The sequence below is a fragment of the Rutidosis leptorrhynchoides genome, chromosome 5 (genome assembly GCF_046630445.1).
Source record: "Rutidosis leptorrhynchoides isolate AG116_Rl617_1_P2 chromosome 5, CSIRO_AGI_Rlap_v1, whole genome shotgun sequence".
NCBI classification, from domain to species: domain Eukaryota; kingdom Viridiplantae; phylum Streptophyta; class Magnoliopsida; order Asterales; family Asteraceae; genus Rutidosis; species Rutidosis leptorrhynchoides.
In genome coordinates this window covers 150993749-151012026 of record NC_092337.1, presented here as the reverse complement: position 1 = coordinate 151012026, position 18278 = coordinate 150993749, and the positions used below count along the sequence as shown (strand labels likewise).

The following is an 18278-nucleotide window of genomic DNA, read 5'->3' as shown; positions in this document are numbered from 1 at the left end:
TATTATTAAGATTAATATTATTATTAATCTTATTATTATTATTATTATTATTATTAGTATAATAATTATTAGTATTATACATAAAATACTACGACGAGGTTATGTCCAAATGATTTCAAAATGGTTTTCGAGCAAGATAGAGCTAAGGAAACTATGGGTTATAACTATGGAGGTTATGGGTAATGTTCGTGGGTATTGTTCGCAAGTCAAACCTAGTGTTTATCATCTCCGTTGCATCTACGTACTTTCCTGCAATATTGAATCACAATATTAATACGTGAGCATTCATAACTTATCTTTTATATATCAATGGTGTATCCATGTCTAGTGCTCGAATATATATGTTTATGCATGTTTGTATGCTAATTCTCGTCGTTAGATAATTTATGATGAATCACGAATTTAATACATATACAACTGATATAAGGTATATGATATGCATGTTATTGGAAAGCTGGCGAAAAATCAATAACTTTTCATTTAGAAATCGCGTAATTTCGATGAACGAATTAAAAGTTATGGTCAACTGAATTATGATTGACGTTAATTGGAATTGCTTTTGAATCTGCAATTAATATTTAAACTGCTTGTTTATAAGATTGATAAAGTGGATTTTTGAATGTTACCAGCCGAGTAAATGAATTTTTAAATAAGGCATGTCTTGTTCTGTTGGACAATGGTCAAGTTGATTGTTTTATCATATTTTAAAGCTTTATAAAACTACAGTCTAATTATACAAGTATTGGGAAACCATGTGAAATGTTAAACTATTTTCGATTGCCATAATCATTCAAACTATAATATAGATTTTAAAAGTCACTATTGAGTCAGGTTGACTTTTTGAAATGACTTTTGATAACTTATGTATGTCGATCTCGAGCATTAGGATTGTGATAGACTATGACCTGACCTAGCTTGATAGACATTTATTGACCAACATATGTTCTCTAGGTTGAGATCTACGGTTATTTGGTATTCCGAGTTTCGGTCACATTTCGGTGAACGACTTTATGTGCTGCTAAGGTGAGTTTATAGATCCCTTTTTTTAATTGCTTTTGCAATCTATATTTTTGGGCTGAGAATACATGAACTTTATTTTAAACGCAATGGACACAAGTACATACTTAATTCTACACTGAGTTTGAAACGAAAATCCCTTAGCTTTGAAAACTAGTAGTTGCCGGTTATAAGAACTGGTGGGCGCGAATAGTTGTATATGGATCCATAGGGCTTGACATCTCCGTCTGTTCCAGGTATAGAAACCCTAGCCTGAACTATAAAATAGACGTATGCTATTTGAGTTTAGTACACGTTGGATTGCGTGTATTGTACATGTTGGTTGCATGTATGTTAAAACAGGGGTACTTATTATAACGTTAAAGTTTAGTTACCAGGGTGCTCAATCTTGTAGAATATTTTGATAAATGTTTCTGGATGAAACAACTGAAATCTTGTGATCCACCTTTATATACAGATTATGCGCAACAATAAAACTATGAACTCACCAACCTTTGTGTTGACACTTGAAAACATGTTTATTTTCAGGTTCCTAGAAGTCTTCCGCTGTTTGCTTATATGTTAGACAAGCTATGTGCATGGAGTCATACAGGGCATATTTTTCAAGAAAACATTGCATTCACAAAATCATCACCATGTATCATATTTTGACTGCATTGTCAACGAGAGTATTATTGAAAACCATTATTTACTGTGATTGTCTATATGTAGAAATCATCAGATGTCGAAAACCTTGGATTTAAATATTCATTTATGGTATACCCTTTTCAAAAGAATGTAATGTTTGTAAAACGTATCATATAGAGGTTAAATACCTCGCAATGAAATCAATGAATGACGTATTCGTCCATATGGATTTGGAGCGATCGTCACAGTTTTAGAGCCAATTCAGGAGGTAAATCTAATTAATGATGGGTCAGTTACTGAACCACCACATTCAATTAATGTGGTTGGTAATAGTTTAGATAATTTGGATAACGTAACGTTTGCGGAAAGATTGACTCGATTGAAGAAGGAGAAGAAGAAAAAGAAAGAAGAATTGTTGGCAAAACGTAAGGTAGAATTGAGCGAAGATAGACCTTTACCGGTGTTGATTGGTCGCAGTGGAAGAAGATATTGCGACTGTGAGGCCCCCTCGTGCGAAGGTTTTTGTAAATCGTGGTGCGTTTTGAATAGAGATGTTTCAAGAGGTTCACTTTCCGAAGCTATTCCGAGGTCAAGAAAGAAGACGAATGAGGCTTCCACTTCCGATACTTATAAGCTTAAAGATCATATTGATGACTTGGATTACGGGGACGTAATTTAAAACTTGTTTTTGAGGTCTCACGATGGTAAAGATGGCGGTTCATCGGCAAACGGAAATGGAATAATGTCCCGGGAGGCTTTCATGGCATTCGATGAAATGATGACACGTTTAGCCGAGGAAAGCGAGCCGGGTAACGGATCCGCTAATGTTTTATCTTACAAGATAGAGAATCGGTCCGGGAAGAACATTCTGAAAGAGACGGTTAATGGTAAGTTGAAAAGGGCGGGACCTAGAGGTTGATCGGTTTGTTTTGTCTCGTGTTTTTTTTTTTTCGTTTATTTTTTCATTTTTGATTTCACTTAGTTCATTTGGTTTGGTTCATGTCTCTATCGTGTAGGTTTAGTAATGGTGAATTTGTTTTAAGGTGTATCGGGTTGTTAGGGGAGGCTCGTTTATAGATAGTTGTCATTTAGTTGGTTGCTTTTTAGGTGCGAGCTTTTCCGTTTCTCCCGTTTTATTGTATTCTCTGTTGAGGGTGTTTTTCTTTGGAAAACTACTTCGTTTCTATATGAGTTTTCGTTTTTTTTTGCCAAAAAAAAAAATGTATTGGAAGATAATTAGTAATTAGTTTTATAGTTATAATTATTACTATAATTTATACAGTAATGCATATGAAAATGAACAAAAACTTGTCTTAGCGTAAATACCATTGTAACAATTATGTGTTAAAATCTTGAAAGAACTATTTAAGGCATAAAACAAGGGCACTGATCAGTTGTTGTGTGTGAGTTTGCTTTTAAAAAAAGTCATTAATCCGTACACTACCAAAATTTATTCAAACACTATTAAAGCTGTTTTAAAAGATTATATAGTACAGCATTATAATACATCTTTAGCGGTGAATGGATAATTATGATGGTGTAGAATCACTCATAAAACAAAGTCACGAACATTATGTCCCTTGGAAATTGAAACATGCCATACTGTAGGTCGAACCAAACAGAAACTATATGTCCCTTGAAAATAAATGTAATATATATTATGAGTAATGATGAGATATTGTTTGTCGCAAACTATACCTGTTGATAAATAAGCTAGGACTTAAAAAATGTTATTAAAGCATTATTATAAGAGCAAAAAGTAGGTACATCCGTATACGATACCGTAGGGCTGATCTCTATCTTTATTTTTTGAGATAACACATCTATCTGTCTGATTTTGTGGATGTCCATTCTTATTTGCTTATTTGGGAGCTGACTTGCCCATTTTTTTTTTTTTTAGTGTTTATGGACTACACCTGTCAAATTTTGATTTCGAATAGACTCGTTTATGCTTCATACTCCATATATGATATGATTGGGTATAAGTCAATCCCTATTTGGGAGTTGATTGACTTCCTTATAAAATTATTTTACTTATCAATAGGAGTATTACTTTTTTTTTATTTCAATTTTTAATAACTCTTTAAAAAAGGAACGAAACTTATTGATAGAGAAACAAAACCAAGATGACACAGATCCACTCCTTTGTCTGTCAAAGATGTTACAATTTGAAAACGAACTGGAGTACCATCTATTTTCCATTTGGGTTTTAATATTCGCGCAAACATGTAATACCTTGTAATACGTTAATCTCTATAGATTTTTTCTACTGTCAAATACATTCATCATCGACATCAAACACACAAAATCAGCACACAAACATTCACTGATTTACAAATGTGTCACCTTGAATATAGGCCATTGCATAGCGCATGTATGGTGCTAGTACGGAGTACGTTTAATGTAGCTATGTTAATGATATACTTGTGAGTATGATACTGTAAGATTCAAATTGCAGACAGACATACAAAAACATACCGAATTCTTGCAATCAATGACTCAAGTTACTGACGTAACAATCTGACCTTCGAGTTTTTTTATTCTTCCAGCGATGTTTAATATGCAAATTTCAGCTCAGCGGCCATTTTGATGATTAATATTTAATATGTTGACCTTTGCAACATTAACCATGTTTGATACCATTTCAACAGTCCTCCACCACTTTTATTCTTTCGAACATTGATACCAAACAATGCATCGTCACTGTGTAGTACTAATGTTCCTATATTGCAACTAGGTTTTAAGGAGAGTGGAGGTTTCTCTGGATGAGTAATCACAAAATTCCAAAAAACTCGATGAAACTGGGATCCTAATTTCATTGTATAAGGATGTTTGTTTCAAAAATGAATCGACTTGGAATGCACCAAATTCCGTCACTCAAGCTAATTCACACTCCATAAAACTCCATATTCATCAAAAACAATTCGCAAATCAAACGCATACCTAGTGGTATGCTTTTTTTTTTTTTTGCAACCCACGACTACTCAATTAGGTACTTTTTTTTTTTTTTTTTTTTTTTTTTTTTTGCGAAAAAACGAGAACTCATATAGAAACGAGGCCGTTTTCCAAAGGAAAACGCCCTTAACAGAGAATACAAAAAAAAGGGGGGAACGGAAGCTCGCGCCTAGAAATCAACCATCTAAAACTAAAAACAAACTAAACAATCCTAACCGATCCAACATCCAAACTAAGCGATCTAAATAGAAATCAACAAACACAAAAATAAAAACAAAGGAACTCGAGACAACCTCAAGATCTCAACCTCAATTAGGTATGCTTGTTGTCAACATAGGAATTGACTTTAATGTATGAAAATAAAAATTTTATTACTATATTGTTCAAAAACAAAGATGATAACATGTCATCTACATACACAACATTTTCTTAGCACAAAAAAAAAAAGAAGCTATAAGCAAACAAATTGAGTCCACTGACGAACCTTGATTTTTCTCAATCGTCATAAGAAGAATGAGGGGCCGCGGTGCAGCCAGGATCAAATGGATCTTCAGACGCACAACAATGCCAATATTGAAACACTTTACCAGATTCAGATGTATTCATTGTCCCTCCACTATACACACTCTCAAATTTCCTCTTAGTTTCCCCTAAACAAACAATCACAACATTATAACAAAACATTAAACCACTGAATGATTGCACGTAACAGAAGCCTATATAATCATAGAATCCTCATCACATTAAATCACTAGTCACCTTCATAAGTATAATTCAGCATACATATAGATATAGATACATAAATAACACAGACGCTATGAAATTATTACAGAAACTGACTAACTAATTTACCGCCAAAATGAGCAGTGTGGAAACGACAGGCTTGGGGATGATTGAGCAAGGGATCGTACTGTGTTTTACATTGCTTGCACGTTCTCAAATTCAACTGTTTTTTGGTTTCTTCTGCAGAACATTGAATCGAGTAAGTTCTGATACTACGATGAATTGAAGGATGAAATTGATTATGAATTATAGAAATTCGATGAATGTAAGAAGTGTGTAATGACGGAAATGAAGAATTCGGTGAACATAATTGCATCGCCATGGTGGCTGATTATATGAGTTAGGGTTTCGTTGGTGAATATAATTTGGGGAAAACAGTACGTAAAAACAGAGTTTGCGCGAAGCTGCCTCAGTGCTGCCACATGGTTGGCTTTTTTATTTTTATTTTTATTTATTTTTAATGCACGCCGAAAGGCAACTATTAAAATTTGTATAATCAACCACCATGGCGATGCAATTATGTTCACCGAATTATTCAGGATTTTTTTTTTAAAAGACAAGTTGTTGTTATCGAATACTCTCATTTGCCACGCACGCACGTGTTTTTGGGCAGAAAATCCGAACCGCATTACAGGGATCCGAACCTTATACCATCCCGAGGAGCAGGTGGTCGAACCTAGGTCCTGAATACGGGTCGATAAAACCTTCCCCGAGGCAATTCGGCTTTCAGGAAATAAATCCCACGAATATTTTTAAGGGGAGGGACTCGAACTTGAGACCTCCCCACCCCCATCTCAATGCACAAGTGCAAATGGGTGAACCACTAAACTACAAGAGTGAGTTCTTAACGATAAACATATGAATATTTCGATTTATAAAAGTTGTTATGTATAATTTTTTTGAAAAAATAAAAATAAAATTAAAAAAATAAAGAAAAGGAGGTCATCAAAAAAATGAAACTCCTTGAACGTACAAGAACAACGAACTACCAAGTTAAACATAAACGAAACCGAACGAGAGCTCACCGCAAACTAACGAACGACTAGGAAACCCAAAACAAAACAAAACAAACAACCAAACCAAGAGGGTGTCCAATCTACAAGTCGACACGGGAGATTAGAAACCATCTAAAAACAAACCAACAACCAAACCGACCCAATCCTAAACAAGCTGATCGAATCCGGTCTCAAATATCCTTGATAAACTCTCTTTTTGTTCTCTCAGGCCCCTGGATCGATCTATTTTTCGTTTGCCTTTGCTTTCTAACTTTGATTGGGATATTAGGCGGGTCACTTGAATTAATTCAAATAACCTTAACCGTGTCGCCTTCCATCTTGCACATCATCTCATCAAATGCTGCAAATGCTTCCTCGGTCATTGGATTTTTACCATTAGACTTAACGCGCTTTGTTGATGCGTCAAAGACCGACGCCGAACCAACAGGAAATTCATGTGCAACCTTGTCAAATGATTCCTCTACAATCGGTAATTTACCGCCAGCCTTACCAAACTTGGATGTAATGGAACAATAAAAGTTGTTATACATGTTTTACTATTTTTTAGAACAATAAATTTACGGTTTATTTGAATTAATTTTCATTTACAAACTGACAAAAATACATTACGGTTTATTTAAATTTAAATTAATTTTCATTTACAAACTAGGAAAAATACATTAACGTTTCTTTTATTCAATTTTTAAACGACTTACAATGACTTATAACTATAACTATAAGCGTGGTCAACTATGTTAGTCTTTGATTCAAAATTAAAGATTAATGATTAATTATACTGCTAAATATTTACAAAGTCAAATAAATCCACAGAGCCGATTTGCAGGGATTCAACAACATATCCCAAGACTTGTTGTATCGGTATACGGCCACGCCGTGGCCATCCTATGTGGCAACCACCCGCACCAACTTTTGCTTGTATCAATGCGTGGAAGGAGCCAGGTTTTGGTCTGGCCGTTGCCAGGCAACGTAGAAGGCAACGTGCGTTGCCTTTTTTTTTTTATTAATTTAAAATATTATTTTATACCCCTTTTTAATACTTAACCCAATTATATTTTAACACATCATCACAATACTTCCAACCCACACCAAAAACTCACACAACCACTACTCCACAAAAACAACTAACACGTCCTAGTCATCAAAAAGCAACTCACGCCCCCAACCACTACAAGTGGTCTAAACATCAACAACTTATAGAAGCTGCAGTAGCATCTGAACACAATAAAATAGCACAAGTATACCTGGCAATTGAGACCCAAACACTCAAATTCGGGTCAAATGGGTCAAGCTTTCGGGTCAATTGGGTCTTGAGAAAAATTAGGCCTAACAATGTAAATCAAAACTTAAAATAAGATTTAAATGAATTTCTCTCCAACCTATTGAGTCCTAAACAAAAAATGAAGGAACGGGTCTAACGGGTATCAATACTCAAAGATCAATAAATAGAAATAGGTCAAACGGGTTTTGTGAATGGGTCAAATGGGTCGAGAATAAAAAGTTTCATCCGTCAAAAAATTATGAAAGCATTCATGGTTACATAATTTATTATGTTTATTAATATATCTTATGTATATATAATAAATAATAATAACAGAAATAATGTAATAAATGTAAAAAAAGCGATGTAACCCATTTGACCCAATTGACCTGCGACCCGTTTTGACCCGTTACCTAAACCGACCCAACCTGGCCCATTTTGACCCGTTTAAAAAATTGACCCGTTTGACCTATGACCCATTTCAACCCAAAACTATTTTGACCTATTACCCAAACCGACCCAACTTGACCCGTTTGCCAGGCATAACTGCACAAGGAAGTAAGAGTAATAAAACTGGCATGAATTTATGTAACTTTTTTTTTTTTTTTTTTTTTTTTTTTTTTTGACAAAAAAAACAAATACTATAAAACAAAGAAATTTTCATCAAAAGATGAAAAGGTCGAACAAGAGTACAACATTTTGACGGTTAAGCTCGGAAATAGAAACGATACCCTAACCGCTATCTACCTATGAGCCAAACCGGAAATAAAAACCAAGCAACTAAACCAAAACCTCAACAGCAGCAAAGTATATAGCCATAATTACAAAGAGACCAGACTGCTTACACAAATTCAGGTTAAAGATTGAGCCTGGCAGAAACTGTTTTATAGCCTGATAATTTGATATTGCTATGAACCCACACACCTGAAAAATTGTAAAAAGAAGAAGAATAATACGTAGTACTGCTTATCTAGTGTATAGCCTTATATTAGACCTCATTTCAAGTGTACATCATTATATCATACAAACAGATATATAAATAAACTAATTCAGTTGTATCAAAACACCACTTTCATAAACTCAAATTAACCCCGAAATTGTTCAAGAACTTTCAACAGACTATACGTCTCTGAATCCGGCCTAGACCCTCCAAGAATCATACGTCTTAAAAGATTCGGATCATAAATTTTGGCCTTCACATAAGCCTTTATTAACGCATTATAAACAAACGTGTACTTAGCATAATTCGCTTTCTTCAATTCATCAAACAACTTCTCAACATTCGCCACATCACCACTCTCAGCAAAAAGATCGATTAACGAGTACGTTGTTTCTAACCACGGGGTTGACTTTTTCACACTTGTACTCGTTATTAAATCCTTACCCAATTCTAGTGTCTTTAAAGCTTCCATTTTTAACCCTGATTTCAAACAACCAAAAGCAAGATGTCTAAACGTAATTGAATTCGCTTTGCATCCATATTTTTCCATTTCTTTATACAACCCTGTTGCTTTACTAACATACCCATGTCTACAATAAACAGATATCAAAGAATTAAATTGCTCAGTTGACTTTAACTTTGACTTTGACTTCAATTCTGACCAAAGATCTTCTGCTCGACTTGTATCTCCAATTCTCCCAAAAGCTTCAATCGCAAGCACATAGCTTTTTGATTTAACATGGGGTTGTTCAAGAACAACTCTCCAAATTCTTTCTAAATCTTTAGGTTTTTTTAAGTATCCATACAACATAATGAGTATGTCGAGAGTTGACCAGTTATTCCCAGTCATTGACTTTTCTATAGCTTCGACGTACGTCTCACACGCAGTGTATAATCTAGCTACAGCATGCGCAGTAGCAATTATGCAGTATGTTATCTCATTTGGCTCAGTATTTGCACGTTTCATGTCACTAAACACCTTCAGCAGCCCTTCAATATTGTGTTGGTTAGCTTCCATTTTCAAAAGAATGTTATAAGTGGATACGTGTCGGGCTACTTTATCGGCTTTCATTTGAGTGAGAATTTTAGGGATCAATTTCTTTCGGGTAGGGGAAGAATGAAGGATTATTAAGCGGTTAAAAACTAAGTATGAGATAGAGTAACCAAGTTCTCTCATTTTTTTCATGTAAGCTAATGATAATCGTATCATGCCTTTATCTAAGCACGCGATTACAAGATTATTGTAGAGTAATTCATCTTGAAACTCTGAAGGGATATGAGAGAAGAGTTTTTCGCCTTGCGAGATTCCATGAAGCTTTGCAGTGAATTCCAATAGATATGAGTAATCTAGTTGTTTTGGCATGTAGGGCCTTTCCCTAATCACCCATTCCATCACCTACAAGAATTAAGAGGTACAAAAGCTCATAACCAAAAAAAAAAAAAAAAAAAAAAAAAAAAAAAGAGCAATTAAGCCTTTTTACTTAAAAAATTTCTAAAATAGTAACGTCATTTCTGAAATTGAAAGGGAAACTTTTGTACTTTGGTGTCGTTTGTTTTTCGGTCAGCAGACATTATTATGTTTTATGTCTGCGCGCTCGACACATAAGATAAAATAATGTCTTATTCTGTCTTCAATCTCGAAGACTTAGAAATGTGCTTCTAAGTGCTGCAGACAGGATTAAGTTATTTTTCAGACATAAAAAGAAACAGTCTTTAGTATTCAGCTACAGACCTACCTACAGACCACATCTTCTTTACAGACATGGTCCGTAAATCTTCAGACAAAAACATATTAAAAAACAAACTAACACCTTAGAAAATGAAGAAATATAGCTATTCAAGAACACCAAATCAATAAATGCTATGATATATTTTGAACATATTCTTAGAGGCATTTAATCAAACACCTTGTATGCATTACCTCAAGTGCACGCTTATTATACTTATGTTTACGTAACCGATTGATGGTGTGAAAAATATCGCCTCTGTGAATCGGAAACCCATCACCCATCCAGCTCTGAAAGGCATAATTAACAGGTTCTCCTTTGTCTAGCTTCACTATTCTTCCACATAAGCTTTTCGGTTCTTCATTTTCGTCTACTGTTGACTTTAAATCATCAACTGTTTCATTGATTTCTTCTTGTTTGTCTTCGTATTTGAGAAATTGTGAACTATTAGTTGATAGAGTGCAGAATCTAAGAGTTATGGAATTAGATGTGGAAAGTGTTCGACGAAATGCTTGAAAGAACTGGCGTTCAAATAACGGGATTGTTCCTTGCATTACTTGTTATAAACACAACCCAAAATTGAAGACTTGCATTCCTTGAAAGATCTGGCGTTCCAATAACGGGATTATGTTGAAATCAATTGGCATAAAAAATTACACGAGGTGTATGTTTTTTAAACTAAAAAATAAAATAAAAAAGTAATTACACTTTGTAATGAATGCGAAAAATAGAACACGAATGACTATGCGAGTAAACAAAAAATTAGGGTTACCTTAGATCAGAAAGGAGTGCAGTGAGTGATGAAAGTTTACAGAAACTGATTGTTTAGATGGTTATCGGTTATGTTGCATTATCAGTTTTATCTTGTCCCTGCGTGGCAGGGTGCCCCAAATGTTCAGTTGACCTAGTCAATTGGCAATTCACTCCTAAATGACGAAGGTTCGAATCTCGGTTCGGTCACCAGTTGTATTAGGCGCTGAGATAGGGGTTGGTTCCGACCACACTTGCCCGGGGCTGTGCTGACCAGCGTACAGTTGGCATCCAAAGGGTGCACGGGGTTAAAGGTTCCCCACCATGATAACCTTTTTTTCACTCCTAAATTACTCCCAATTTTGATTTTACTTTTGATGCTTATTTAACTGCAAGATAAACTTAGAGATATAATTGTAAGTTTTATGACCAAAGGTGTGTATGGATCAAAACTGATTGTATGGGTATCACTTCCGTTATTCATTAAATTGGTAAACATGTTTTTTTTTCCTTTTTTCCTTCTAAATCACGATTACTATTAAAATCAGAAAGATCTTCATCATAAATGAAAGACCCCCGAACCGATACAAAATAAGGACGCAACAACGAAAGGCTCGAAAAGAGTAAATTAACCTAGACAACAACAACAACAACAACAACAAAACCCAATACCACGTGAGTGGTGTATGAGAAGGTGTGATGTAAACAATCATTCTCCTATCCGAGAATAAAAACAAATCATTTTTCGACCCAAAGTGAAACACTCTCAAAAGTAGAGAAAGCCATAACTCTCTATTCGACGGATAAAGAGATTGCTTCTGAGTGGACCTCCGGTCAGTAAGTAGGAATTTTTATAAAAAATAGTAAAATAAAATTAACATAAAATTGAGATGCTATGAAAATGGTGGAATCAAATTTCCAAGGGATTTAAATACTGCCTGGAATTCAATTTAGGTTATAAACGGCAGTCAAGACGCCAATAAATCGACGCTTGCTGTTGACTCGAAAATAGAGCCAATAAACTAACCTAGACCAACTTAACTAATACGTTAACTAGAAACCAGCCCAATGATATTAATATCCAAAACACACAAACTAATCTACCAAACGTCAAGATCACAAACCTATCACACAATAAAATGTCCAAGACACTATAACACCATAACCACATTAACAAATCAAAAGCAACAAGCACAAACACAAAAACTAATCATCCGGCTTAAAAGGACATTTTTTGTTCTTCTCATCAGTCGAGAAGTAATCTCGTCAACCTTGTCAATATGCACTCATTTACCTTTCATCGATGTAAAGTTAAAAGAGCTAACCTCGGCCAAACTACTGTTGTTAACCGAACCCGAAATACGGAGGGATCAAACCACGATCCTCTAATTCTTGAAAAAAGCCCTTAATTCTTGAAAAAAGCCCTTCGTGTTGTCAATCGATTGTTCCTCATCAACATCGTCTTGAAGCACAAATGAACCCTTATTCATCATCGGCTTGTTCTTACCATTCTTTGTACGAGGTTTCGTTTGACGATCGATAGCGCGTTTCTCTCCAAACCAAGCAGATGAAACACCTTCAACATGAGGCGCATCAACTAATTGTTGTAGCTCAGAATCTGTAACGACCTGACTTTTTTGACTTATATTTTTGTGCTCTAAACTTTCACGAAACTGTGTATTTGTGCGTACTGAGCTAGTTTATACTCTGGGATCTTATTTCATGATAATTACTTTCGTTAATACCTTACAGTGTTATTAAGTACTTAGTTACTTAACTTGATCCCCGAATGCTTTTATGACCGTTAGTGTCACTTGTCGTTTAAAGCGAGCTACGTACTAGGTACACGTTTAACTTTTGTCATAATTGGGATATTATGACTACGTAATACTAATTGTTATTTTCTAATGACAATTACTTGGCTTATTGGTTGCTTAATTACGCTTAGTAATTTACTAATGCACACTAGTTAGTCTTAATGGACTTTCTACCTTATTGGACTTAAGCCCACCCTACTCTTGCTAATGGACTCTTAAATTAGCCCAACTTTAATAAGTTTATGACCCATTAAAATGTAAGACAAAAATCCATTAATATAAGCCAACATACTAGCATTTTTGTTAACCATTATCACACATGTTGCATGGGATCCCAACAACAAGCACCACCTTTAGACCACCACCATCCAAAAAGCAAAAAGATTGTCCCCCTTGTCCCCCCAAAACCCACGGCCAACCCACCCCATCACCACTATAAATATCAAGCTTATTTCTCCCATTTCACACTTGATCTCATTCTCATTTTACACACACTTGCTCTCTAATATTCTCTCTAGTTTTTCTCACACTTAAAAACTTGTAAGTTTCTTGATTTTCTTCTTCTTTTTCCTTCTTTATTTTCGACATCATCATCATCATTAAAGGATCAAGCTTTTTAGCTTTTTGATCTTGTTATATCTTGTAGATTCAAACTTTGATTTGAATCCTTCAAGAACATGAAAGATTCAAGCTTTCTAGCTTTGGATCTTCATTACTTTGATGGATCTAAGCTTTATAGCTTAAGATCACTTTGTTTTTGTTAAAAGATCAAAACTTGTGTTTATGATCTTTATGTAACTTGTAGATCTAGCTTTTTTGCTTTAAGGATCTTCAAGAACATTAAAGATCCAAGCTTTCTAGCTTAGGGTTTCATTATTTTGTTTAGATCTTAGCTTTTTAGCTTATGGTCTCATTACTTTTACTAGATCTTAGCTTTCTAGCTTATGGTCTCATTAATCTTGTAAAAATCCAAGCTTTCTAGCTTAGGGTTTCTTAATACTTGAGATCTAAGTTATTACTGTAGATCTCACTTACTTGGAACCTTTTATGATTTTTATGGTGATAAAAATCAAGTCTTCATCATCTCATATGATGAAGATGCATAAACTTGTGTCAAAAGGACAAAGGTTGAAGCTTTATTGTGTTTATGCAATAAAGAGACAACCTTGATGTTCAAAACTTGTAAAATGTTAGCTTTTACTCTTAGTTGTGTGTTGATGGTTGAAACTTAGTCAAAGTGATGCTAAAACATCAAAGAGTTGTACACTTGAAGCTTACACGCATCAAGGATGAGAACCGCGATGAGCATCAAGCACCAAGAAACCCACCGGAGCACTTGTTTACTGTTATTCGGGGTCTGATCAGACACCTGGGACTTCTGGAATGTTTATTTTCAGATATTTCGTTTCGAGTAGATGACTTTTCGTTCAAGACTCACCTAAATCCGATACACGGTTTAGGATTTATAGCCTTCCGAAAATCACTACGCCTTTGTAACGATGTGCTGAAAATTCTGACCTACTCGCGCTTGAACCATCGCCACAGTAAAACGACATCGAGTTAAGATCTGAAAATTGGATAGCGGTACAAGGACTCATATACGGAGCCTTGACCACTGACCACACATCTTTTCAGTTTGTATAGAGATCGTAGCAGCTGTCCGAAGTCAGCCTTTTGTTTTGATCTCTATTCTTGTTGAAAACTTACTTTATCTTTTACGAATGATGATGATGATGATGATACTTAAACTTAATTTATTCACTTTTAAACTTTTGGGGACAATTTACTGACCTATTAACCTTTGACTTAGGTTGAGGACCTTTCGGACCGACTTACTACTTGCATACTTTTCATAACGACTTTTACCGCACATTCACTGTGAGTTATAGCTCCCTTTTACTTAACTATTTTTGGGACTGAGAATACATGTGCTTTTTATGTTTTACATACTAGACACGACTACTTAAACTTTATATATGTGTGGGTGACATAACGGCACAAAGATTTCCCTTAGCTCGGTAACGTTTAGTTATTGGTTTATGAACCGGTGAACGCGAATCTTAGATATGGATCCATAGGGTTTGACATCCCCACTCGGGCTAGTCGCGCTAGCATTCAACGGGTATTTAAAACTTCATAAACTTACGCACTTGCCAGGTGTACTTTTAGGGGGTGATATTACTTGTTAATTTAGTTACCGGGTGCCCACGGATAAGCATATATTTTTCATACTATTTTGAATACAAAATCTCGTAGTCTACATTACATTACTGATTATAAACAAACAATAGCTCACCAGCATTCGTGTTGACTTTTTAAGCATGTATTTCTCAGGTGCTTAGACGTTGTTGCTTCCGCTGTTAGACTTGCTGTTATAGTCTTTGTGCTATAGACTTGCTGTTACAAACTTGTTGTGTTAGACTTCCGCTGCATTGTTTAGAGATGTCTCAATCATGGAACTTTTACTTTGCATTCACAACTAATGTTACATTTGAACAATGGCTTTGTAATGACCTTTGTGTCACGTACTTATGTTAATGCTTTCTATTCGTAGAAGCACGTTACCCTTTTGTAAAACATTTGACGTTGGTAAAGACGTCATCTTTTGTAAAACATTTGACGTTGGTAAAAACGTTACCTTTTCATGAATGCAAAACTTGTTTTAAAACAGCATATAGTATTATACCGTGTAATGGACATGTTGTTGATGATCCACACATGATGGTTTTATACGGGGCATCACATTTGGTATCAGAGCATTGGTTGTAGGGAATTAGGTTGCATTAGTGCGTCTTGACCGAGTCGAGTAGGATTCACTAATAGGACTAATCTACAACTTGCTCGCTTACTTGTTTCTGCGGAACTGCTGCATGCTACTGCTTACTTTTACTGCTATATGATCTTGCTGTATGCTACTGCTTATTCTCGCTACTGCATGCTACTATCTGCTTTTTACATGATACTTCTGTTTGATACTGTTATTATTGCCATGCTATGTAATGCTGTAGACGATCTACGCTGCTGTAGTTATTATGACTGATTACGTTCTTGCTACATGTCTGCTATTCGTTGTACCGACTTGGAAAATTTATCTTTTCTAGTTCAGATGTTTTTCTGAACCCTCTTCCCACTCGTCTAACCCTAAGAACTAGTAATGTAATCCACCTGTTACTACCGTTCCACCATCCCAGAGATCGAAACATTACTTCACGCAGTCTAGGAAGAGTACCCCTCGGATTGCAAGCCCACTAAAGTTGATTCTCGGTGGAGGAGATATCTGAGGACTTGTCGGAGTAACCGCACCTCGCCCCACCACCCGAGCTCACCCTAGTTAGCCACGTACAACGAATGAACATTAGAAGGTTGTTCAGTTTCCGCAAGTTGACCCGTATCCCGTACGTTTTCATGACCGTCACTTATCTCTTTCATCCTTTACCACTGCTCGATGATCTAACGACACTTCTGGACTTAGGTCCCTAATACTCTTAGGCATTGGAGAAGTCGGGAAGGCATCTCCTTTCACAAGGTCATAGTGTCTTCCACTGATGCTCAGCCATACCCAAAGACTTGGGAGTTGCCTCAAGACTTATCGTATTACTACTTGCTACACGTACAACTCGACACGAGACCCAGATTGAATTTCTAGAAAGGAACCTAACGAAATTACCTGCACCCGAACATTTTGAAGAAAATTTCGGGACATTTAGGCATTGATGCATGACATACGGAACCTACACACCCACACCGAGAAACTGTGAGATTAATTATGTAGATTTTGTTTTGAGATAGCATAGATAAAGCACTGTTAGATGAAATTGAGTAGAACTTGAAGTGATCACGTTACATTGACCATATGGAGTGATATTGGAATGAACGTACGATTTAGTACAATATAATGACGCCAGGCCAGCGTGATTATATTGAAGTAAATCATGCAGAAGTTCCAATGTTACTACGTAAGGAATATGAAGTGATTCAAAGAAAATTTTGGTAGGAACCACTTGAGTATATGCATTATGGTCTGTTAAAGGTAGGGAAAGAATAACCTCATAGCCCAGAGACCGTACAAGAAGGGCCTTGATTGCAGAATTGATTACCTCAAAATTTGTTATAGACATAGACATCCTGGGCACTTAAGGAAAAAGTTCTCAAATTGGAAAAACTTTGAACTTACTTGCTGTAGAGCAATCCTTATCTTAGCTATGGAGACTCGCATGGATCCTGATTATAGTTAGGGTACGATTCGTCACAACGTTTTATTGTCTCGAAGTGTTTAATACTAGAGTGATAGAAACCTTATATCTAAGGACCCTAGTGTTATGACTAATAAGCCATTAACAACCATGAGAGTTAAGTATTCTATAGGACAAGCTAATGGTAAGCTGGCAGAGATAGAGGAATAATTTAAGGTAGTACCTTAAAAATTAACAGGTGGGTCATTTGGAGATGACCTCATGTCAACAAAACTTGGAAGTTTTAAAGTAGTAGTGGAAAGGATTAGTTACCTACGCACAAGCAGATGTTATTTGAGAAGATTGATATAATTTTTCACGGTAGTACAATAAGATTTGGTTGGAATGAACCTTAAGACTAACCTAACACCCATCAATTTGGGAAGCTTGATGCAATAGTTGGAATGGACTTTAGGATTAACCTAATACTCATCAAGTTAGGAAGCTTTGATGAAATAGTTGAAACAGACTGGCTTGCAAGGATGAAAGCAAAAGTTATTTATAGTGAGAAGATTATTCGTATACCTCGCGAGAATGGTGAGCCAAAAGCCGTCTGGGTTACTTCAACAACTCGAAATCCCACAATGGAAATGGGAAGGAATAACAATGGATTTCATCACGAAGCTAGGCAGTTTTGACATTATCTGGGTTATTGTTGACCGCCTCACCAAAACTGCTCACTTTCTAGCCATGAAGGAAACCGATACCATGGACAAACTTGCACAATGATACATAAAGGAAAATTTTTCCCGTCACTTCAGCAATTCAAATTCTATATTAAAGACTACCCAAGAATCTTATTTGATACTCGTTCTTAAACGACTCTAAATCCTAACTTATTCAGAGAGATTTCTTATTTGATGATAATCACACCATCATCCTTCTTACTTCGATATTAGTCATATCAGTTCAAAATTTTCCAAAATCAGTGGGTGGTTAATTCCCATCCTCACACTCTCCCATTCATGTCTCACTTATAAGCAACAGCTTCACACTTAAGCATTTTTGGTTAAAGGACTTATGCCCTACTAATAGTCATCAACCACATTTAAATTCAATAGTTTTCATTACCTCGTGACATTGTTGCTCAAATATCACCCAAAATTTTCAAAGATCTTTTACTCGATCCTCATCAATCTTTTTCTAACTTGTAACC

At 35.6% G+C, this 18278-nt stretch overlaps 2 protein-coding genes across 2 annotated transcripts; both read right to left on the bottom strand.

The window, feature by feature from the left end:
- Window positions 1-4961: 4961 nt before the first annotated feature.
- LOC139850570 (uncharacterized) lies at window positions 4962-5816 on the bottom strand. The gene is made up of 2 exons (XM_071840133.1): window positions 5452-5816; window positions 4962-5249 (listed from the first exon to the last, which is right to left on the bottom strand). The coding sequence occupies exons 1-2, from the start codon at window positions 5702-5704 to the stop codon at window positions 5095-5097; spliced, it is 408 nt and encodes a 135-aa protein (XP_071696234.1). The 5' UTR covers window positions 5705-5816; the 3' UTR covers window positions 4962-5094.
- Window positions 5817-8532: 2716 nt separating this feature from the next.
- Window positions 8533-11146, bottom strand: LOC139847866 (pentatricopeptide repeat-containing protein At1g07590, mitochondrial). The gene is made up of 3 exons (XM_071837592.1): window positions 11096-11146; window positions 10518-10928; window positions 8533-9992 (listed from the first exon to the last, which is right to left on the bottom strand). The coding sequence occupies exons 2-3, from the start codon at window positions 10875-10877 to the stop codon at window positions 8742-8744; spliced, it is 1611 nt and encodes a 536-aa protein (XP_071693693.1). The 5' UTR covers window positions 10878-10928; window positions 11096-11146; the 3' UTR covers window positions 8533-8741.
- Between the last annotated feature and the right edge of the window lie 7132 nt (window positions 11147-18278).

Bases quoted from the DNA above. Each gene is read 5' to 3' on its own strand.
- LOC139850570 (XM_071840133.1), bottom strand. From the start codon at position 5,704: ATGGCGATGCAATTATGTTCACCGAATTCTTCATTTCCGTCATTACAC. The intron at 5,250-5,451 runs GTAAATTAGTTA...TTGTTTGTTTAG, and splicing joins CCACACTGCTCATTTTGGCG to GGGAAACTAAGAGGAAATTT.
- LOC139847866 (XM_071837592.1), bottom strand. From the start codon at position 10,877: ATGCAAGGAACAATCCCGTTATTTGAACGCCAGTTCTTTCAAGCATTT. The intron at 9,993-10,517 runs GTAATGCATACA...TAATTCTTGTAG, and splicing joins ATAATAAGCGTGCACTTGAG to GTGATGGAATGGGTGATTAG.